General features: G+C 31.6%; 2 protein-coding genes across 3 annotated transcripts; one reads left to right on the top strand and one right to left on the bottom strand.

The window, feature by feature from the left end:
* On the top strand, positions 1-24,482 carry LOC121125977 (uncharacterized). Of its 2 annotated transcripts, XM_040721250.2 has the most exons (5): positions 1-99; positions 174-1,326; positions 22,314-22,423; positions 22,486-22,950; positions 23,017-24,482. In XM_040721250.2, exons 3-5 carry the CDS (start codon positions 22,406-22,408, stop codon positions 24,328-24,330), a joined length of 1,797 nt encoding a protein of 598 aa, XP_040577184.1. In that variant the 5' UTR covers positions 1-99; positions 174-1,326; positions 22,314-22,405; the 3' UTR covers positions 24,331-24,482. The 2 variants fall into 2 exon arrangements, 1 of the variants encoding a protein (XP_040577184.1); XR_011782164.1 differs by lacking the exons at positions 22,314-22,423; positions 22,486-22,950; positions 23,017-24,482 and adding an exon at positions 1,919-2,854.
* LOC121125978 (uncharacterized) lies at positions 7,905-17,938 on the bottom strand. The gene is made up of 3 exons (XM_040721251.2): positions 8,398-17,938; positions 8,243-8,343; positions 7,905-8,161 (listed from the first exon to the last, which is right to left on the bottom strand). Exons 1-3 carry the CDS (start codon positions 8,609-8,611, stop codon positions 8,045-8,047), a joined length of 432 nt encoding a protein of 143 aa, XP_040577185.1. The 5' UTR covers positions 8,612-17,938; the 3' UTR covers positions 7,905-8,044.
* Positions 24,483-25,176: the final 694 nt, after the last annotated feature.

The raw sequence follows: 25,176 nt of genomic DNA, 5'->3' as shown, positions 1-25,176 counted from the left end.
AGTTCGTAGTACATGCAATTCAAAGATAATACGGATTTATTCTTCAACCACGAATCTCCGAATTTCTCCGTGAATAGTCAATGGATTTATATAATTGAGGTATTTATGGGAAGAAAACACTCCATACACAATCTAAGAGCCCATTTTCAAATTCATATTTTGACTTTTTTCAGACTTTGTAACATACCTATCAAATGTCATTCAACCTCATTTCAAGTGCATTACTATAAAATAGGGCCCAAAGTGTTAAAGTTTGCCCTGAGTCCCCAATAAGACTGGAGTTGCAAGACTTAGCTATGGGGTCCAATTCAAGTTTCGAGTCTTTGATTGTGTGATCGTCTTCAAAATATGGACTCAAGTCCAAATTGAGTCGCAATTCTGGAGTCCGAGTTACCACCTCTGCCAATAATTGGCCATTATATCTTATTATAATAACAATTACTAAATCATAAATTGATAGTTCATAATTCACCTCTTTGGCAGGATATTCAAAAAAGGAAAATTCAAAGAATAAAATAATATAGACGTGATTTTGGTTTTAACGCCGTCCTGAGTTTGATGATTTATCAGGAAGCTTCGCGCCTCTTCTTACATCTGCTCGATACGTCATGGCGCATGACGTATCAAGTGAAATAAGAGAATCGACAACTGACAATAGGGTAGTTTTGTTTTAGCCAGGTAACTCCGTGTGATATGAACAAAACAACAAAAAAAAAAAAGCAAGAGCACACCATCTACCGATTTTGCTTATTTAATCGCTATACTTTAGTGTTTCTTTTCACAGATCCCTTCTTTTGGTTATGCAATATGAGTAATTGAATAGTAAAGAATAAAGGGCCTCATCATAAGTACAGGTTATTTATTAAGGAATGATGAAAAATGTATGGGAAATCCCATTTGACTGAATAGGTCATCTCTTCTATTTTGATTTTTAGGTAATACGTAAGTGTTACTTTAGTTGATTGCAGATAGTGGTAGATAGTTTTTGAAATCAAGGCATATAAATGAATTACCCTCTAATATACAAAATATGGACTGGAATCGACTTAATTCTTCACGTATCCTTTTATATTGGAGTTATAATTTCATATACCTTATTTTTTCCTCTCTTGTCTATGATTTTATGTATAATATCATCAGTTTTGGGACTTATAATCTCCACATTACTAAAGACTATGGCTATTTGGAAGGGAAATCAATGGATACATCGGGAATTGCATTATACTAATGGAGTTTTTATTGCATTAGTATTTTATTCCATTTATTATGGTGTGACAGTAGATACGACTCACATGTACATTCCAGCTTCACTTTCAATAGGATCAGGTAAGATATTAAATTCTCACACAGGGGCGTCCGCAGGATTATATATATATTCTTTCTTTTTTTTGGCTTTACATTTATTGAAAACAAAAAATTCAAAAATGAAATATTCAATATTTTGAAAAAAGTTTTAAAAATCTATTGCTATTAGTAGAAAATTACATTTTTTGGACAAAAAATTCATATTTATTCACAGAAAATTACATTTTTTGGACAAAAAAATTCATATTTATTCAGAGAAAATTAAATTTTTTATAAAAATATTCAAAAATAATATTTCAAATATTGAATATTTTGAAAGAAAAAAATCAAAAATATATAGCTTATCACAGAAATTTCAATTTATTAAAAAATTAGTCAAAAATTAAATGTCAAAGTTTAAATTTTTTGGTGAAAAATTTCAAAAATCCATAGCCATTCAAAGAAAATTTAATTTATGGGAAATTTTTTTGAATTTTTCCTATATTGATTACTTTGCCCGAATGAAGAAAGAAATTAGTATTAAATTAAAAACCTCACCACTAGTCCACACCCTGCATACGCCCCTATCTCTAATGTACTTAGATGAATCATTAAATTCCTCTCATTAATATAGTATATTGTATTTTGAGGACCTCCTTTACTTCTAAATTTATGGATCCAATCAAAAATAAAAGAAGAGAGAATAAACAAATAGATATTTAATCGATACTCAAGAATTATTCTAAGAAAACGATAAAGAATATTATCTATGTACAATGTGGCGTTACTTTGCTAATACAAAAATACACTGTGGATTTTGCAGTGAGCTGTCTCAGACGTCTTTCTCTCACGATATATACATCATGGCTATTTCATAGTCTATTCTTTTTGATAAATAAACAGGGGCCTCCAGAGAAAGAGGGATGGAAGAGAAGTAGCCTCCCAAATTTTAAAAAAATCTTACAAAAAAATTTCATAATTTACATTTCATTAAAATTAAGAAAAAAAATTATATTTCAAAATTTAATTTTAGAAATTTTTCCAAAAAATTTCCTTTTTTGTGCACAGCTGTCGATTTTCGAATTTCTTTTTCCAAAAAATTAATATTTGAAATTAATTTTCCATTTATAATTTTTTTATTCAAATAATTTCTTTGTCTGTCAATAGCTATGGATTTTTGAAATTTTTCTCCAAAAAATTTAATAATTGACATTATTTTCGAAAAAAAAATTATAATATAAATTTAATTTAGCCATTTTTTGTGAACAATTCTGGTTTTTTGAATTTTCTTTCCAGAAAATTTAATTGTTTGTGAATAGCTATGAATTTTTAAAACGAAAAATTCATTTTTTTTTCGGTGAACAGTTCTTCATTTTTAAAATTAAAATATATAAAGAATCCTGGGGAAAAGTTATAAAATATGAAATAACAGGGGCTGTTATTTCATATTTTATTACTTTTGTTAAATAAAAGTGCCATAAATTATTCTCAATGTATATATATATATGTCGTGTACTAGTTGCATGTTCTTTGTCTTGAAATAATTCAAAAAACCTTCTTATTTAACATACCTAATAATCCCTAATTATTTACCTAAATACTTAAACAATAAACTAGTTTTGCATTTGACAAAGGTGTACCTTTTTTTTACAGATAAACTTATCTGTTTTGAGTTTATGCAATTACACAAACTTAGAGCTTGGTCCATTTCCAGGTCCATTTCAATATGACAGAATTGGTGCAGTCAGTCGCAGTGTAACATATCTCTCCCCCTGGGAACTTCATCAACACTGAGGAATGACTCTTTGTAAGGCTCAAACCTCATTGACCTTTTTTATACTTTTCTTTTTGTCACTCATCTATAATATCCGTTCTCTGCTATATGGATCACAACAGTCAAGACGTAGTAGGGATTTCTTTTTTCACGGTCGATACTTAGAACTAGGACTTTAACACACGGTCTACCCAGGTCTTCTTAAACTGCCGTGAGGAGAGTTGTATTATCCTGGTTGCTTGTTCTTCTTTCTTATTAGTAACTCTTCTCTGTTACTCTCGGCGATTCTGTGCATATTGTCACTGTGAGCACTTTAGATATGTCCAATCATCTTCATTTTCCCCCCTAGCAACGCTGGAAAGTTCTGATGCGTGGCATTTAAGGCCACAGATGGAACAATTTTGTTCTCAGAATATATGTAGATTATTGACAGAAAAACCATTTCTTGTCATCAACCGGTGTTTCCTCTATGCCCTCCACTCCAAGCCTATCCGTGTCTATATTTCCACACATCTCTAATTGATGCTACTCCATGATTATATCACACTCTTTAGATAATCCACTTCTTGAACCTGTAGTTATTTTGACGTGGGTGGATTGTATTATATAATATTAGAAGGGGTCCTTGATAATCATGATAGTGGCGGTGATAGGTTCTAATTCCCCTTAGGGGCCATCTGTCCACCTGCAAAACCTTTTGGCCGAGGTATATGTTACAAAATAAAATGGAGTCGCCCGGAACGATTTCTTATAATACAATAGTTTGATTGTCTGAATACAATATAAATTTCAATCAAAATTCACTAGATCAGGGATGTCCAATCTTTTAATATTATGTGCTGCATAAAATATTTTAATGGGACGCAGAACATATTTAGTTACATTTCATGAAAATGGCTACATCAAACAAAACTATTAATTACAAATATATTTCAATGTTAGATCAAATATAAAGAAATCTAAATCAAATCCTTAATGATCAAATTACTTGCAATGAATTGTTTAATATTCAAATTGTCTCCAATTATTTTACGTGACAATGTGAATGGACGTAAAATTACCAATCATTTCAAATTTTAAAGATTTTCCGGGCAATTTGCACATTGCCCACTCTATTGATCATCTTGAAGATTGCCATGGCATTTTTCAAAATGGCCGATTTTTTACATTGTCCGAAACATATTTACAAAACAAGGACATCTTTTATAACATGATTGGAACGCTAAAAATGAGCGTGTATTTTACAGGAACTACGTGCTATTCATTTTTTTTAATAATTCAACTACTTTAATTTATATCTAAAATAAATTACTTAATCCTAAATATTTTTTTAATATGTTAATACAATTCGCTTAGAATCAATCAAGTAGTATTATGTTTACAAACTTTCTGAGGATGTTTTTTATGAATAAGGGACCAGATATGATACTTGTAGTATCAGTTAAATAGCAACTCATTAATTAAATAAGTATAAATATGATGGTTTATATATAATAAATGTAAAATCTGTTAGTCTGATGGAAAACAGAATCCAATGTTGAGCATCGATAGACGACAAAACTAGCAGATGTACATACATAGCCCATAAAATAAAAAATTGTAGACCATAAAAAGTTGTATCAAGCGGACTTGATTTGGTTTTTTTTTTAGAAACCTTATGACAAGGTCTGGAGAAACCCGTTTTAAAAAAAGGGACGGGAAAAACGAAATAAATCTAACTTCATTGTAATCAATTGGAAAAAAATCTCAATTTAGAAAAAAAAAATCTCAATTTATGCATAAAATAAAGTTTGCAAAATTTTGCGATTTTGCTCATTTTTTTTCTTTTGAAGGTCAAAAAATGGTGACCATTTGGGTTGAAATCCGGGTTCCTCCGGATAATGACTAATAATTTGTATATCTGCAAAAAAAAAGGAAAAATTGTGCCTTGTTCTAAAGTTTTTAACAATTACAAATAACTTGAAAACCAAAAATTTTATAGGTGTTACAAAAATCCAGGTAAAAAACCTTTCTTTCTCTTTCCAGCGTGATTGTCTACATTAATAACTTGGAAAAAAAAGAATTCTTCTTTTCTCTGTTCTTCCCTGTTATACACATTTCTACATGAATGAATAAAAAAAATCGTTAGTAGTACTTGCAGTGGTCTTAGTTTAGTGAAGTTTAAATATTTCCCCTTCAAATTCTAGTATTGTTCTAGGTCCTTCCAACTTTATCTCTTGTGTTTTTTAACCAATATTAATATTATAAATTATTTCATTAAATAACTTAACCAAATATTAAGTTACTTCAAAAATTTCTTCACATAACATCTTGAAATATTCCCTATTACAATCAAATTATTAAATTTTTCTCCAAAATTTCATTTATGTTGCTATAAAATAATCGCAAGGGGAGACCCAATTTAATAAAAGTTCATTATTACCCGTGTCTGAGAGTTCAATTCTGATTATTGATTAGTAATTATAAATAATTGATGACCGTATTTTCTACAACTCACCCCTATGTATTGAAAATGAATGTAACCAAAGAAACAACACGTACTTTCAGGAGGTTACATGATCTATTCAAGCCCTGACGTGAAATATGTCTTTCAGCTAATTAAATAACTAGAAGAGCAACGAGTCTGCCGAATAAAAGAGGGCTGGAGGAACGGAAATGCAGAAGAAAGTATACACTTTAAGGGTATACTGTATACGTTGGCTCACTCGTCATACTTTCTCCTTCTATCCCCAAATTGGAGACAGAGTAAGAGGATGGTTGAAATTCAACGCTCGCAACCTTTCAATAATAAGGAAATGCATTTGGTACTTCAAGCGTAGGGACGCGAAGTGAAAGGAAGAATATAATTGGCTGAGGAAGGGGAAGACGCGAAGTAAAGCGAAGAATACATTGACGGACGAAAGGGATCTCAACTTTTCCGGGTTAAGCGGTTAATTAGCACTTTGAAGTGTCACAAAAGTAAATGGAAGGTCTTATTGTGTGGAATAAGTTGTGAATTTGGCTCTTATGGAGGAGGGAAGGGGGTGAGTTCTCTCAGAGTCCATCCGTTGACTGAGAGAGGAGGCCGGAGGATATCATATTTAAATAGGTATGTGTTGTGTCTTGACGAGGGAGAGACACAAACTTATTTATAGTAGGAGAGATCCAGGATGACTGAGAGACAAATGAGAAGAAGAAAGGGCGTGGAGGAATAAGACTACACTGTTTATAAGATCATATGTATTCTTTATGATACAAAACCATACTCTAATTTATTTACAAAATACATGACTATTTATACTACGTAAAATACAGTACTTATAATACATACAAGAAAATACAAGAAGGTAAAAACATGAAAGGAAATATGAAATACATAACATCACCCCCAAGCACCAAATCCATGACGGTGCTTACAGAGGTTCTGCTCCATGAACAGCAGCCTATACATCCGCTCCATCCATGTCCAGGCGCGGACAAACCGTTTGTTCTTGCACATAAAAATTTTATCTCGTGCCGTGCTCTCAGCACGCGCACAGGAGAAAAGAGGACAATACTCCTCATAGAGGTTTTAAGGACCCGAGCACCTGCTCGTCCCTGGGAGACATTCCGTTCACTCTTATCGAGGTTTTAAGGACCCGAGCACCCTGCTCGTCCCTGGGAGACATCTTGCTCGATGTACCCTCATCCAACTCGGGATGATCCATAGGAGAGACCGTTGCACATTCATTAACCAATGATGTGAACGGGAGAGTAGGAACAACAGAGAACCAAAATTGCGTAGGACTAAATCCACTTTTAATTATGTGGTCCCTGACCCGGACACACACTTCACTTCTTGAAAGTGACCAAGGTTCTCTTCCTTCCTCCACGAGGCCCAAACTGAGGCACAGTCCATATTGCTCCGCCTTCCGCAGACGAACGAGTGTTCGCCCCATCGACGAAAAAGGGCTACCCAACTCCAACAGGGCTAGCTTCGCCGACAATCCCACAGCAAGGAGGTCACGTGATCCTGATCCCATCCTCGTCGCCAATGTTGCGACTTGACGAAAGTGACGAGGTTCCAATTGTTTAAACCAATTAATCCAGGAGAGATGAGATGAAGGAATTCGTGGAGGAGTAAAACACTTTTACAAGAACATCTGTATTATTTATTAATACAAAAACCACCTCTAATTTATTTACAAAATACATGACTATTTATACTACGTAAAATACAGTACTTATAATACATACAAGAAAATATGAAATACATAACAGTATGGCATTACGACTTTTTCTTATATCTACCATGATCATTACAGTATAATTAATTTCAGGAATACTTTGCACGGAAGTCGTACTGTGCAAATTCGTACTCGCGTTTTTCTTCTTGGACATCGATGAACTCGAATAGAAGTTAATTCAATGCATCATTGAATTATTTATTAAGTAATAATTATGGTCCTTATTCAAGCTTAATTATTTGTTACCTAATAATAAGTCTTAATGTTATATGATATTAATTATCATTTGATTTTGAAATGATTTTATCCATCATAATTGTTGGAATGAGTGTACAGGTAGGATTATACAATCATAAAAAAGGGATCGATATACGGTGGTTATGTTTCTTTTGGCTAAATAGATCATTGTTATGAAGATGTGGTACGCAAAGGTCTGGTTTCGATCCCTTCTCCAAAATTGTTTATCTCAAAACGAGTTTAATCATCTTTCTTCTGCAGGAAACAAGAGTCAACTAACAAAAACAGGTGAAGAGAAAATATAGGATCTTTATTTGTCTCAAAATCCGAGTCTTACCCCCTAGAATCAGTATACTCCATGCCCTAAAATAATTCTTTAAAACAAACACAAAAAGTAGAAGATATTGGATTGATTTATGAGTATTGGATCTCTATTTATTATGGTCAAAATTATAACATCAATTTTTACAATTTAACATTCCATTTCCTCATTTTTAAAATGGCAAAAAGATAAACACTCTAAAGATAAAACAATAATAAGGTATTATGGATTGTAAAGAAGAAAAAATGAGGTCAGCAAAAAGGTACGGAATGAGGACATGGGATGAAGTTTGGAAGCCTTAGAAAATGTTTTCGTCCCATTTAAAAATCCCTCATATCCCTAAAATTGAAAACAAGAACAAAAAGAATTTGTATGTTAAGAGTACTCTAATAAAGAAATTGAGGACCAATCCCTACTTACCCATTCTTCACGAGCGTTACATAAATCCTTGTTGCATATACAGATTTCCTGATCCTCTTGTACCAAGGGTAAACATTCTCTCAAATTTATTGATTGTCGATCTAAGTAGTAAAAATAATATTTTAGTAGAATGAATTCAATTTTCAATTTCTTACTTAAATAGTGGAAATAGCAAAATCCTCTATGAATGGAGTCACTGTTTAAACATCCACTCTCAACATAAGTTCCATGGCTTACATTCCTTTTCAGAAAACAGAGAGGGATCTCTCCATGTACTGGATCAGAGCACTCCTTAGCAATGATGATCTTGACTCCAGAGACATCTTTTTCTTTGAGACATTTGAGTGCAAAAGCTATGGTTTGATTCATGTGAATACAGAAGAAGTCAAGATTAAGGAGGAAGAGTTCTTAGCAGGATAATTATATGGTATAAGTGTTGGTCATAGGATGGATCTCCTAATCATACATTTTTTGATTAGTCCGATCTTTTTTACCATTCAAGAGTCTTAAGGACCGATTGAATTCTGAGTTCTTCAGCTTCATATAAAAGAAAAAATAAAGAATTCCTCTTGCTGCATGTACTTAGATATCTTTGCACACTTTTTTTAAAAGGAGATCATAAGGTTTAGAGAAGGAAAAAAATATTCAAGTTGAATTGTTGTTTGCCCATCTTTTATAATGTGGTCAGTAATCCTTTGTTGCTGTTTTTTTTGTTTTTTTCTCTTCTTCTTTTTTCTTTTCGAAACCTTATAATCTCCTTGTAAAAAAAGTGTGCAATGATACACATCAGCATGCCCCTTTATTTTTTGTTTTATATAAAAATAGTTGTTTGTTATTAAAAAAAAATGATTTTAGAAAAATACTATAAGACCAATGAAATTGTTACGATAACTATTTTTTGATGCTTAAAAAACTTTAATGAAAGATTTCAACAAAATACATTTGTTCAGGCTTGTGAACAGAACGATGAACGATCACAGAACCCTAAAAATGAGAATTGGTCAGAAACTTGAGGTCATATTCCTCAGAAAGTACCCCAAAAATCTTTAAAATTTACATTTTTTTATCCGACAAAGTATATGGAAAAAAATAATGTTCTAAGTGACATAAATAAATTCAGGGTTTCAAACCGTCTATCCCTTATGGGGTAAAATCTTACGTGGTAGGTTCTCGGTGTATATGTAGGATTTTAATATTATGAATATATGCAATTCATTCTAAAAAAATATGACAATGATAGTCTATTAGTACTAAAGAGATCAAAACAGTAGGGATGACTCACTTATTTCAGACCTTTTCCCCCGTTTCTTTTCGGAAGAAAAGTTGCCTGATACATCAAAAGTAACGACGTCCTCAACAACTGAAACGACTTAATTAGTAATTACGTCATTTCATCTGTTATTTGTAACTATAAAAGCCCGATAAGGCAAATTTTATTTGTTCCGCACAGAGAGGACTACAGTCTTCTTAATTTTTTTAAGTGGATCCAAAACTAAATAACATTCATATTAAATAAATAGAATAGTATTGATAGCAAAGAGACAATATCCATATATTCGGAGTGAAGCTGATGGAGGACTTGTATAAATAAGTCAGCCAACAACAACAACAAAAAATGTTTCATTCCAGATTTGATTTATTATATATTTTTTTAAAGCATACATTTATCGAGGTTTAGTGCAGGAGCTTTTAATGTTCCGACACAATTATATTTACTTTATTTAAAAAGGGGATTTTATATTAATTCCAATATAAATAGCAAAACACTGATGTTTTATATTATAATAAAAATGATATAACCTCAATTTTTGTAGCTAAACTAGACATTTGAGGACCAAGTACTCTTTTGTAAATAAAGCCTTAATTATTTATGTTTAATATGAATATGTTAAGCTTAAGAACAATTGAAACCCCGAGTTGGAATCAGGATAATGAAATTATTGAATATTCCAAGGATGATCGATTTATTAATGGTCTATTTTTTTGACTTTTTAATAAAAATTACTCAAATATATTAATTCTGTAGTACAATATAAAGTCCAAACGCTATGACGCTATGAGTTAATATACTACTCATAAATACATAATAACCATGTAACTTGAATAGATCAAAATGAAATGAAAGTCCCAATTAGTAGTTGGTCATTAGAGTGACCAATAGTGTTATTAAATCATGGATTTTAAGACGAAGAAATTGCAAATTTTAAAATTTACTAACACAAGTTCATACTTGGTTCGACATCGTAACTTGTTTAAAATATAAATATATATTTATATATTCACAAACGTCGAAATCCTTCATTTATGAAAATCAATCTAACCTCCATAACTTAATCATTACACTATGAAGTCATACCAATGCTTGAAAAAAAAATGACGAAAATGCTTGTCCAAATTTGATAACCCCTGATTCTATTGAATTGATATATATTTTTTTAATAAAAATTTGATAAATAAGTCTCCAATTTGAACTCATATTCCATGACTACTATAATATTAAAAAAGTATGTCTGAATGTATGAAAAACAGTGACGTGGTCACTCAACACTGTATATAGAGCTCACTGTTGTATATCATATACCAATACAGTATAATATGTAGGGAGGACTGCATTAAATGAATTTAATCATGTAGGCATTTTGTTCAACTCTCCTCGGCTCATTAAATCCTATTTTTGTTGAGAGAATGTCTAAATATTGAGTGAATAACTATGTGTGAGTGTGCTCATGAAAAATGGAGAATAAAACCAAGGATTTGTTAGGGATATATTGCGATTATAGTTATTTATTCTTGAATTAACTATACATTGGGTCTCCATGATGTTTGAGCTCATTAAGACGGCTCCTCTCAACAACGCTACAAACGTTATTGTTGATCCTTTTGAGTCAAAAATAACATCTCCTCAAACATCTTTGACTTTCTTAGCGCAGACATGACCACCACTGACACGGTATTCCTTCTAACCTTACAAAAATCTGGTCAATATGTCAAAGAAATTCGACCATATGCAGCCAAATTTGGCTAAATCAAGCTGTAAATCTGCTAATTTGATAATAATGATAGGAGAGTCAAATCAAAACAAATTATCAGCAAAACATATTCAATATTCGCTCAGATGTTGTGTTTAATGGCTGAGGGAACTGTGCCATTAAATGTCACTGTAGGAATTTATAGAACTCTCTTAATATCCTTTTGACCATGTTATATATAATATTCCCATTTATCCCAAAATCAACCAACGACCCCATATTATTTGTTTCGCAATACTATTTGGGGTTAAGGCCCACAAGGCGGGAACCACTGATCTCGGCGATCCTCATGGGCTTCGATGGTTAGAAAAATATGCATGGATATATTTAATGTTTGAAGTAGTTTGAATACTGAGTTGTTTAAATACGAATGGATCAATATAAAATTTTCCAAAGAAAAAAACTAATTTTCATAAGAATTACTTAATTTTATTAATCAAAACTTGGCTAAAATTTATTAATACTGTGAAATTATTAAGAAAAATAAAATTCTTGAAAACAAGATTTGTTAAGATAAAACCAATTACAGATTCGTAATCAGTGCGTCATATATCGTATATATTCGTATATCAGTTAAATATCTTTGAAAAAGTCCAATTTTGTTTGACAAGTCAACAATATGTTTTGATTATAACTAATCAAATACCTATATATTCATTTGTGAATTTAGTCCAATACAGGAAATTCCCCTCCTGTGATTTCCGACTTAGAGATTCCACTAATATTTAAAAGAACCGAAAACGTTGATAAGCATTTTGTGTTGGTCAATTGGGAAGGAACTATAGGGATCCTCCTTTTGATGATTTTCTATATTAATAACAATTTAATAAATCCTTTTCAGTCTTAAAATTTTCGAATTTGATTCATTTTTTAAACGAAAAAGGTTATTGGTTTATATTATTCTAGAAAAAAAAATTGTCTCAAATTTGGAATCCGTAATGACATCATCATGATATAATTTTGGCCCTTAATTGCAAATACATTCCAGGGGACCAGTGGTATGGGTGTATATTGAAGCCCAAAAGTATTGAATCAATTTAAAATGTTGGGTGTTTAAGCTTAATAATTGAGATCCAATTTAACCACCCCTCCCCCCCCAAAAAAAATAATCATTTAATCATTTTTGTTTATTTCGACCAGCCGCATCAAAATATTGATTTGTAACAATCAAACGTTATGTAACCTTAAATGGAACAAAACTTCAAAAGAATAAATGTAGAGAGACAAAAACGTAGAAAGGACAAAATGTCAAACAGACAATAAGTCTATCTTACATATGGATAATTAATGCAAAAGTCCCAGATTCTTAGCCATTACCTACTTCTTTGAAATACAATAAGTATGGGGATATTTTCCAATACATTTTTATACAATCACTCTCCATACTTTTTTTTTCAACTTGTGAATAATACAAAACAAAAGAAAGTATTCAACCAAAAATATACAAAAAAAAACAACATAACATTGTCCCATGAATAAATGAATAACTACAAAAAGGTATTCCAATTAGACAATAGAACCAAAAACAGTCAAAATATTCTTATTTTTGAGACGTCCTACTTTTTACTACATATGTGGCTCGTCAACACATAAGCAAGCTAAAATATTTTTTTCTTCAAATTTAGTGTCGATTCCATTTGTATTCTTTGTATTCTTTATAGGAATATTTGTCAATTTTTATCAACAAATTATTATTACTAACTCTTTGGGAGCTCTGCAAATTTTACTACTTACAGTGATCAAATTTGATTGTTACAAGAAAAGAAGCAGAAATTGATACAAATTATTTGAAAGGGGCATAACGATGGGCAAATTAAGTCCCTAAGGTATAATGCAGGTTCCTAACTCTAATTAACATTTTTGGGTATCTTTACTAGTGTTGTGTATGTCCTTATTTAGGACTGAAAACTGCTGTCCCGTCCAGTTCAATCCTGCATATCAGTCCTACAAACTAATAAAATGTTATTTTTGATGACGTCACTCAACTTTATGTCTTATTTTTTAGTCATTTCTAGTACTAAAAGTCCGAAAGACCAGTCCTAAGACTGGACCTGACTGGACCTAAGAAATAAGGATAATGTCTCTCTACAAACACAAAAAAGACCCTTCCAGACAGCCAATATGGTGATAAAATGTATTCTGGGCCTCTCAATCCCTATTTCTAAATTTGCTAGATTTTAGTATATGGTGTCAAGTAGAACCCATGGGCTAGCAGAATCTGTCACTTAATGCTGTGCTTTAAAAAACTCTGTCAATGAGCAGTTGGCTGCCGGTTCAGAAGCCTAGATCAAAAGTATAAACAACAATTTGTCCCAGTAAATTATAGATCGTTTTTAGTTCGTTCATTTTAGTCCCAAAACTTTGTTGCGATGCAGTATATTTGGCGGGCAATTAAATCACTTTTTGTAAGAAAAATTGAAGGTTCCATTGCGTGCATATTAATAAAAAATACGATTTACCACGTTTGAACAATAAAAATGAAGATGCCTACTATTAATAATATCAAGTTGGTTTTTTTATTTAATACAAAATATAAAGTATTCACTTGTAACTAGAATAGATGGTCCTGCATTGCTTGGTACATTAAGAAATCTTCAATTAATAACAATGGGAACATCAGCAAATAATTAGAAGGTTTTATTATTTGCACTTTTTTTAAAGGAGATTAATATAAGGTTTAGTTTTGTCAACTCTTGATTCCCTCCTCTGCCTTGATTTATCATTACTATTTGATAATTTATTATTTTAGATAAATAAAAAAAGTAATGAGTTATACAATACTTATACTCCGTTTTTGAAAGGACAGGAATACAATTTCTTGTCGATCCCTTGTCATATAAATATATAATATGAGGCCATATTATGACTCCTATGAAGACATTTTGGCTATCATATATAAATACAAATGTATAGCTACGCTTTTAATTGAATATTAGAAGCAATATTATAATACTCTATTCAATAAAACCCTTTTTGTGATTTTAATTCTATAAAATACATATATGTAATTCCTTTTAAAAATTGTCAGAAAATAATAGTGTAATAATAGTCCAAATAGAAGGATACAAATTGGTATGGTGGACTTATTTGCCTCACTACCGTATAGTTTTGGACCTTTTTCCTGTTTATTTTTGGAGGAAAGGTTGCCTGATACAATCAAGGTAAAGACATGAGAAAAAAAAAAAAAAAAGAATAAGTAAAAGGATTTTAAACCTTACTTTGTCTTATTTTTTCTTCTCTAAAAAGTGTGAAAAGATACATCACAACATACAGCGAGAATCATTCTTAGAATTTTACTGTCTTTATTTTTTGTTTTATATGAATTAGACATTTGTTAGTCTAAATATTCATTTTTAGAAAAATGCAATTTTAAGACCACCATGCCCTTGAAGGCAAAAAAAAAGTTTGACCAGAACTATCTTTGGAGCCACAGAAAGCTGTATAATTTTTTTTACCAAAATCCATATTTTGGTTTGGCTGTGATTCCCAGACACACCCAAAAACACACTGATGTTCGCATTTTTATATAAAAAATTTATAGTTTATTTTTGGACCAATAGTTAATTTGTATGTTGTAAAGATTTCCACTGGAAAGATTTTCTTTTCCAGTGCCAGGACTTGTACAGCGTTATCAAGGGTCTACTAAAATACAATCTTTTATCTTTTTATAATATAAAAGATAATATATGGCATATTTGGCATTTCTCCTCATAATAAAGAATAAGGATAATTGCCTAAGAAAAGAAAAAAACATTGCTCCAAGTAAGTCTTGTTTTTGTCATCAAAAAATTATAAAAAATATTTGATAGGAAGCTAACTATACTAAATTTGATAGTTATCATTCAAATCTTTCAGGTACAGCAAACAAATGATTAAAACAAAATCCCGATTTTTCTTAAAAAATGTGCAAATTCAAAAGCTCAAACTTAGTGAATCGTAAATATATATATTTACGATTCTTTATATTTAAAAAGAACAGATTTGAACCTCCAAATGGTTACTTAATCACAAAAAGAGATTTATAAACGAGGTGTACATAATTTATTGAGATAAGAATTGAAGGAAAATGTAATTTACCGCATTGGGCTATGATGAGGATTATTAGTAGGCTATGAAAAACCAAAAGCTTCATCCTAAACAACATGGTCAATAATGATACACAAATAACCAATCTCTTGTCTCAAAGTAAGTTGTCAATGATGGAATAATGTATGAAGTGGACTCACTTTGCTACCCTCTCAGACTGACTTCATTATTACTTATCCTCATGGCTCTTACTAATTATTATATTTTCTTCTTTTGTATGAGGAATAGCTATTAAAGCTATCCATAAGGGAGTGGGGTGGGGTGGGGAGGAGGACTCCCCACCCCTTCAACCCCTCATGAATGACATGCAAATACGATTATGGATCAATCAATTCAAGGCACCCATGCTATATTTTTGAGTAGTTCTCAGTCAATTTGAGTGGATTGAGTGGAATTGAACTGAATCGAGTCGATATATTAGATAAAATAAAAACGCTCAGGGCCTTACTTTGCAACAACCACAATATACAATTTTTTGTCCACTGTAAAAAAAAACTAAATAATTTAGCAAATGAGACTGTTAGCTGTCGATGCCTTCCTCTGACGTGATACGTCATGGCCATTTCATAATTTTTCTTTTTGATAAATAAACGAAGTAACAAGTTATATTATAGGAGGACTTAAGAAATAAATAGAAATAGGTGTGATTTTAGACTTCTTTTTTTTTAAAGGAAAGGTTGAGTGATTTAAAAAAAGGTGACAACGTGATCAATAATCAGAATACAAATAGAGAAAGAACCAGTGAGACCCCCAAAAAACTGTTTAAATATTTGAAAACGATTAAATGACAACCCGAAATATACCTGATAAAATCCCATGACATAAGAAATAGCTGTTAAAGCTGTCCATATGGGAGTGGGGGAAAGAACAAACTCCCCCTCCTTCCTTCCTCTCATGCATGTACGATCATGGATCCGTTAATTCCATGGCATCTATGTATATTTTTCAGTAGTGGTAGGTCAAATTGAGTTGAGTGGATAAATTAGAAATGGGGAAAAAAGAAAAGTAACCTTAATTAGGTCACGACCTTATTTCGCATACACAAAATTTATATAGAGTGTTTTGTTGTCAGCTGTAAAGAAAACTATAGATTTTAATTCAGCAACATTCAGAACACTGATGAAGGGGACAATAGAAGCCATAGAATTGGTTCAGTATTTGAAAACAATTAAATATCTGTAAAAATGGACTCACGAAATCCCTTAAGACCGCGTCTTAACACTAATATTTATGAATCAGAAGTAAAAGGTATGATAAAAATAAATCCATTATAATTAATAGGTTAATTACTTATTTTTTGAAATTAATCTTTATCTTCTTACCAATGAAAACAGTGCTTACATGACGGTCGAACTGACCACATTTCAAACATTAACCTTCCAGATCCTGTTGCATCTTCCCATCAAAATTATCGTAACAGAATCCACGAAACCAAAATACCTCGTGATTGGTGGCTATTACAGTATCAGGCCATAAACACTATTCCAACTTGCAGGCATCTGGCTTGAGGTTTCTCCTTTCTCGAAGAAAAAAAAAAGTTATTGAGTAATAGTTGAAAAGAATTACCTCAGAATTGGCCAACTACAAACTGATTTTGAGCATTTTTTCTATTGTTTTTTTTCTACTTTGTATGAAAGATTCCGTTTTATAATGTGAACAGGATTAAATGAATATTTAGGATTTTTTACGACAGCGTTACCTTTATTGTATCACGCAATCTTTCATACAAAAGAAATCGAGAAAACTAGAATGGGCACTCAGTAGTGCGAAACCCCTCCGCCCCATGATCCTTTTTCTTCAATTTAATTTTTTGTTAAATCATACATATTGATTAAACCTACATAATGATACCAATTTGAGCTTTGTACCTCAATATTGCAAAGTTATGGTAGAATATCCATCTTTAATTAACATTTGGTCTTACCTTGACCTCTCAAAATGTAATGATATTGGGGAAAATTACCCCAAATAAGGTAACTTTGACAATTTTGGCGATAATATGAATACTACTTGTGTTAAATGAAATGAACGACATGTATGCATTTATATTTAAATTTTTATTCTTAAAACTTTAAATTTGAAAATTAATTTCTTATTTTTTTTTCCATAAAATTCCATTTTTTCTAAACAACTCTGGATTTTTGAAATTTCTTTCCAAAAAAATTAAATTTTGGAGAATAAGTATAGATTTTTGAAAAAAAAAATTAGTAAAAACTTTTTTTTTTTAATAGATATGGATTTTTGAACTTTTTTTCCAAAGAGTGTTATATTTGAAATTTAATTTTAGAAACTTTTTTTTCAAAAAATTTCATTCTTTGTGCACAACTCTATATTTTTTAAATTTTTTGAGAATAGCTATGGGTTTTTGAAATTTATGTGAGTAGCTGTGGATGTTGGAATTTTTTTTTTTTTAAATTAATATTTGATATTTTTTTTTAAATATTTCATTTTTGATATTTCTTTCTAAATATTTAATTTTTGAATTTATTTCCTTTTCAGAAAATTTTAAATTTTTAAAAAATATATATAATTTTTGGATTTTTTTGCCAAAAAATTCCAAAAACCAAATCCCTCCCTCCCCACCCCCAATATAACCCAGCGGACTCCCCTGTTGATACTGATATTTATGTATTTATTATAGCCAAAGTTTATACACTAAGCTCTACATTATATCCCTGCAAAGGATCATTTTCTACAGGTAGGAAATCAAGGGGTTAAATCATTATTCAGAGAAATAACAAACAAATATGACAACAAGTAAACATATCAAAGGATGAAAAAAAAAAACCAAAATGTTTTTTTCAACATGACTATGAATGTGTCATTGAACTTTTTAAGTGATTGAAATACAAAATCTAATCCGAATAAGAGTAACAAACATTCTTATTTATGAGTTGCCAAAGTGCGTCTCAATTTTGATTTTTATAGAAAAATATATAGACGTCATTTGTATTTGTTGTGTACAAGTTGCAAACAAAAAATGAGATGAGTTATTTTAAATGAAGTATTCTCAGTACATTTTGGTATGAGGATCATGCAATAATTGAATAGTCTATCATATCCTATCTATCCCATTTAAGGCAATTATTGCCCCGTTCTGTTTGATAGCTTGTTGACAACGAGACTCTAAATTCAAAGCCCCCTTTCGTAAAAGCCTTTGCCCCTATTGGCAAAAAACTCAGACAACCAACTTTCACAGGCCTCTATTGAGGCCATATTAGTACCCTAAACGCGTTTGCCATAGACAGGAACAGGTAATAGTCACTTGGTGCCAGGTCCGGACTCTAGGGTAGATGCATAACAACTTCCCATCCGAGCTCCCAGAGCTTTTGGCACGTCATCAAAGATGTTTGTGGCCTTGCTTTGTCTTGAGAAGCACAATTCAACTACTATTCGATTTTCTTGTTATATGTAGCCTTTTTTAAATGTTTTAAAATGGTTTTAGGATCAACGTTCAACTCCTGGGCGATACTACAACTGCTAACATGACGATCTATCCAGATATTTCCACCTATTTCAGACCTCCATACCAGACATAACCGGCCAATTGCAATAGTATCCTAAAAGTGTTTGTAGTAACCCCTCACACCTTTACACGTAGATAGTAACTACGTCATTTCAGATGCTGAAGCTTTATCATAGTCTCTTTTAAATAGACAAGATACCTGAAATTTAAAGTAAGGGCTGTGTGGCTAGAACGTATAATACTACAGAATTATACTTTCTAGGCCTCATTTATTATTTTTTTGTTTATACATACATTCTTCAATCCTAGCTAAGGGTGGAATAGAATAAAAATATAGCTAGGAACTACAAAAAATAAAAAGATAGCTAGGACTGAAGCAACGATTAATCGGTTATTAGGACCGTTGAATGATAAAAAAGATCGGGCTAATTAGAAAAAGACTTGGGGGGGGGGGAGACTGATTAGTTATAGAACCGATTTAACAAATCTAAACTTTATGGATTACCACCCAAGAAAAACAGAGATAATACAAAAAAATAGCTACAATCACTTCATATCTTCCATCTATAAAATGACTCATTTTATGATTTTTTTTTAGTTTTTGAAAAAAAAAGTGTAGGGTAAAAAATTTCGATACGTTTACTCCAAGTGTAAAATTATGGGTCTGTAGATTTTCTGTATGGACATTATGAAGAGTAAGGAAAGAAATATTTGCTGAAGGAAATTTGCTTACAAATCATTTTTGAATACATCATATGAATTTCATTAGGTTTGCAGGATGTACATAGATATCAACTCTAATCTGGAGAATTTGAATTACATTTAGTAGGTCTTAGTCTACGTCGTTAAGTGAGTAGAGGATGTGTCTCTGAAGAAAAGTTGATTTTTATTTTTGACAGTAAAATTAAGTGACATTTTTTTAAACTTTTGTTTATACTGCACCAAAATGTACTAGGAAGGATAAATAAACGTTATTTGCTAAGTTACATGTATTTCACTCCACGAAAGACAAGATAATGATCATTTAAGAATAAAAACAGGCCATTGTTTGGGTAAAACTATGAGCTTGCACCGTTTTAAATACCGAGTGTTCCACTAAAATTTTAACACTTTCAATTTTAAAGTTCAATAAGACATAGTTAACAATAAATTTTCAACAAAATTAATACTTTAAATAGATGTGTCTCTGAGCTAACTTAATCATTAATATTAATATAGGCGCCCTTAGCGGCCCAGTGCAGGATGGCGGTGGCTTTGAGTGCCTTGGTTTGAATGACAGACACTGCAGGCCTTCCCCTCGACATGCACTCAAAAAGTGTAGCCATTAGGGTTGTATGGGAGAGCAAAAGTGTCAAAAAAGAGTCTTGCAACGCAGGGCATTGGTTTCTTTCATTGTTGGTGTCTTAAGTAGCCTCTCAATCTTCAAAAGGATCTTTCCACCCATTTTTTTGACAGCTTTCCAGACAGTCAATTTCTTGGACTACGCAAATACAAGTTCTTCGATCACATTCAAGTGTCATTTTCTCGACTTGTACGGTGACAGGTTTGTTTTGATTTATAACTAATTGTTTATGCTTTAATATATCGAAGCATGAATTAATTTCAATGGATGTTATGGATTCCATTAAAACTTTATTTAAAAAAAAGAGGATATGCGACTATTCACGTCACGTCACCTTTTTATTGTATACACAACCAAATGGAATATATGAATTGGACATATTGTTTTAAATAAGTGATGTGTCAACATTCAAACAGGACGGGATAAAAAAGAAGAAATTGAAAGCATGATTTATATTGTCTAATTATTTTATTTCACAAAAAAAAGTACGGGTAAGATATTACTTCTTTTTCAAGCCATTAGGCACATTTATATACAAAAATATTATTATTTGGTAGAGCTTATTATAGGTCAGACTTTGAGCTTTTTCATGATGTTCTTTACTTAAAATTTAAAGCTTCAAAAGTCAATATATTTCTAAGTTTAACCTTGTATATTAAATTGTGGTCAAACGTAATAAACGACTTAAAATGAGCTATTTAAAGATGAGAACTTAATCAATTATTTTGTTTTTCATATCAATTTTCACAAAACGAATTCCAAACTTCTTTTATATTGGAACGAAACATCCGTATAACAGAACTATTTAGTTTATAGCCATTGTTAAGCCTATGAGATAACAAGGGCGTCCATAGGATAATATTTTTAGTTCTTGGAAAAAAATTTCAAAAATCAAAAATTAAATTTGTAAGGAAAAAAATTTGAAAAAATTAAGTTTGGGGAAAATTATTCAATAATTTACAACAGTTTACAAAAAATACATTTTTGGAAAAAAAAATCTATAATTTACAGCTCTTTACAAAATGTTATATTTTTGAGAAAAAAATTTCAAAAATCCAGAACACATCACAAAAAGTTTATAAAATTTTCAACTGTTTTCCAAAAATTCAATTTTTGGAAAATAATTTCAATAACTAAATTTCAGATATTAAACTTTTGTACAAAAATTTCTAAAATCCATAGATATTCACAGAAAATAAAATAAAAAATCTCGAGTTGTTCACAAATAATTACTTTTTTTGGAAAAAAAATTTGTAGTATTAAATTTTTGGAGAAAAATTTCAAAAATCCATAGCTACAGGAAATTTTTTTTTTTTTAGTTTAAATTTCAAATTTCAGTCTTTTGAAAAAAAATTCAAATATAAAGTTTTTTGCGAAAAAAATCAAAAATCCACACCTGTTTACAAATAATTAAATATTTTTTGGAAAAAAATCAAATAATAAATGTTTTGAAATTTCTACCATTAAATTTTATGAGGAAAAATTTCAAAAATCTATAGTTATTCTGAGAAAATTAATTTTTCGGAAAAAAATCTTGAAAAAATAAATTAAATTTCACATAATAAATTTTCTAGTAAAAACCAAGCATTCCTTAATTTGGGGGGGGGTGCTACCGCTGCTTCAGCCACCAGTCCTTAAGAATATCAGTCCTAAAATTGATTTAAGAAAGAATAGTTAAACATGAGTGACGTATTCAATGACTGAACTTTATAAGTATTTAGGAATAATATGCTCGGATGAATGGACCAGAATAGGAACTGCAGTATTGAGTCCTAAATAAAGACGCACACAGAACTTTCCACAACTATGTAGGTATTTGTTGAACATGGCCTCAATTTCGAATTTTAGTACAATATCAGTAAAAATTACTGTAATACTTATATGAGACATGTCCTCTTAAAATCAGGCAAAGAGGTGCTGGCAGCTTTTATTTGAAGTTTACATTCAAAAAAATAAAAGTATTAACTAATGATTGGTTTTATTGTTTGTTTTTAACATTTGTATATACAATGGATTTAAATCTCTTCTAAGAAACTATAAAAAAAACGAAGAAAGAGGGTGTGCGAGGCGGATAGCTGTTGAGGAAGGCTCAGGAAAGAAGTATTTGACATGTCAGATCCTCTAAATACTTTTATTTTTATTTTTTAGGTCGTTCCCTGGGATAGAGTATATAAGCTTCAACTAACCATCCATTCAACCATCAGTTCTCCTCAACTTCCCAACAGAGACAGCAATCAAGCATGACAAATAATTGGAAGGTAAGTTAAAATCCCCCGTCTTGTAAAACCGGAGCTTAACCCTTCAATCTCTTTTTATGTAGATATTTCTCGTCATTTCATTCCTCTCAATTGCTCAAATCGCTCTATCCTTCCCATCTCCTGACTATGGGAACCTTCCAATATTGACAACAGCAGCCCCATTACTTGTAGCAGAAGAGCAGGATAACCCAGAAGCTCCAGTGGCAAATGAACAAGAAGAAGATGAAGGGAGATGCACTTTGGTCAGATCAAGTAAGCCCACAGGACCACTTTGCTTCAATGAGCCCATTTGTGAGGAGTCATGTGAAAAAGCTACAAAGAAGCTGTGTAACCCTGTCGACGAGCAAGAATGTGTACCACGGAACGAAACATCATGTAATACTGTGTACGAGGAAAAATGTACAGATGAATTTAAAACAGGCACAGAGCAAGAGTGCAAAGTCGTTTCAGAAGAGCAATGTAAAACTCTCTTCACCAAACAGTGTGATAGAGTCAATGAGGAACAGTGTCAAGTTGTATATGATACGGTGAGTCTTTGGATTTGTTAACGGTTGTATCATGAATAATTAATTAATGTAATACTAATTGGTTAGGTCAATGAAAATGTATGCGAAACTCAAAACACCCAAAAATGTGAGACAGTAAATGAGCAAGACTGTCAAACAGTTTATGAAAATCAATGTTCCACTGTTTACGATACAGAAACTCAGGAGAATTGTCAAAATGTGGAGGATAAAGAATGTCGAATGGTTTCAAAAACCATCGAAGAAACAGTCTATGAAACCAAATATGAATCCCAATGTCAATCCGCCTATGAAAATCAATGCAAAACGGTCTATGAAACCAAGATAGAAAAAGTTCCAGATCAGGAATGTTCCACGGTTCAAGAGAAAAAATGCCGTAAGGTTTGGGAGAGTACCTATGATAAAAAGTGTGCCACAACCTATGATAGCAAATGCACTCAAAAGCTGGAAACATCCTACAAGATTGTTCAAGACAAAAAATGCGCAAATGTCATTGAGAATAAGTGTCAGACTATCCACGAAAAAAGATGTAAAATCGTCCCTGAAACAATTTGCTCCAACCCTGCTGAAAGTAATACTGGATACAATGTTTTGGAAACAACTTATGGAGTCCCTTCTGGTCCTATTTGCAAGAAAGTTTCCAGAGAAAGGTGCTGGAATGAGCCAAGAACTAAATGCACCAAAGTACCAAGAACTAAATGCTCCTTTGTTCCACGCAAGGTTGCCATCAAGGTTCCTCGACAAATCTGCAAGCAAGAACCAAAAATTTCCTGCCAAAAGGTGGCTCGCAAAATCCCAAGGGAAGTTTGTGAGAACCATCCTGTTTCCAAATGCAAGCAGATTTTGAAAGATGTTGCAAGAAAAGTACCCACCAAAAAGTGTCAAAAAGTCCCAAAAAAGCAATGTCAAAACATTCCAAAGCAAGTTCCTCGGATCATCCCTAAACAAGTCTCTAAAAAGGAATGCCGTCCCATCACCAAAAGGATCTGCAATCCCACAACTCGTCAAATCCCTAAGCAATCTTGTAAAAATGTTCCACGCGAGTCCTGCTCCACCGTTCCTCGTCAATCCTGCTCCCAAGTCCCAGAAACAAAGTGCAGTACTCTTCCCAAACAAGTTCCACGCAAAGAATGCCGAAATGTTCCTCGTCAAGAATGTAAGGAAGTCCCATCTCAGTCCTGTCAAAATGTTCCTCGTCAGGAGTGCAAGGAAGTTCCTAGAAAAGTGTCTCAAAAGTCATGTAAACAAGTACCTCAAGAAGTCTGCATTGATGTTCCCCAGGAAGACTGTCATACTGTAACTCGGAATCAATGCACGGAAATGATCTTTGATAAATGCGAAAACAACTGTCAAGATGGTTTCTGGTGCAAGGTCTGCGCATAAAAGAATATATTCTTCTCTGTATTAATAAAAGAGAAGAATTAGAGTTTATTTCCTATAACAATGCAATTTGTACTTACCTCAGAGATGTGATGATCATATTTTTTTAAATGGAATCATTTTTTAAATATATTAATAAAGATTTTACCCTCTTATATACATACAATTGTACTCAAAGTTACTACAGGTAAACATTCTTCAAAATATATGTGTGCAACACAAAAAAAGCTATTTTTCTCAAAGATAGAGTGTGGATTACATTTGATTTCTTGTACGCATAATTATCGTCATTTCTATGAACAAATAATTATTATTGATCCTTTGGTGTGTGCCGCAAATTGCATTTAGAGTAGCCAAATTTACATCGTCCCTTTAAAAGCAAAAGACATTGATAGATTTTATCTAAAAAGCGAAAAGGGGCCAATATAAGCAACATAAATCAAATAAAGTATTTTTAAGCTATAGTTCAAATTCATAAGTACCTTAAGTCATCCCAGAAATTACAATAATATCCCTATAATTGACTCAAATATGACTATAAAGATAAATTGGTATTGTCTCCTTTTTTTCTTTTTTTTTTCAGATTGTTTTTATATTGACGCCAAACATATAATTCTTTTATTTTTAATTTTTCCTCTGCAATTTATCCAATATTTACAACCCTACTTATGCCCCATGTGATCCCAGCTCTGATTCAGTTATCATTAATTTAGTCATCTAAAAAGTATGTTGATGTATTGGGAGTACATTTAGAATTGTGAATTCCCAAACAAGTCTCTAAAAAGGAATGCCGTCCCATCACCAAAAGGATCTGTAATCCCACAACTCGTCAAATCCCTAAGCAATCTT

The sequence above is a fragment of the Lepeophtheirus salmonis genome, chromosome 11 (genome assembly GCF_016086655.4).
Source record: "Lepeophtheirus salmonis chromosome 11, UVic_Lsal_1.4, whole genome shotgun sequence".
Classification (NCBI taxonomy): Eukaryota; Metazoa; Arthropoda; class Copepoda; order Siphonostomatoida; family Caligidae; genus Lepeophtheirus; species Lepeophtheirus salmonis.
This window is presented reverse-complemented; position numbering and strand designations above follow the sequence as displayed.

Coding starts and splice junctions, on each gene's coding strand:
- LOC121125978 (XM_040721251.2), bottom strand. CDS start 8,611: ATGAATCAAACCATAGCTTTTGCACTCAAATGTCTCAAAGAAAAAGAT. Junction 8,344..8,397: donor TTGCTATTTCCACTATTTAA/GTAAGAAATTGA, acceptor TTTACTACTTAG/ATCGACAATCAATAAATTTG. Junction 8,162..8,242: donor GTAACGCTCGTGAAGAATGG/GTAAGTAGGGAT, acceptor TTTCAATTTTAG/GGATATGAGGGATTTTTAAA.
- LOC121125977 (XM_040721250.2), top strand. Junction 22,951..23,016: donor GTCAAGTTGTATATGATACG/GTGAGTCTTTGG, acceptor CTAATTGGTTAG/GTCAATGAAAATGTATGCGA.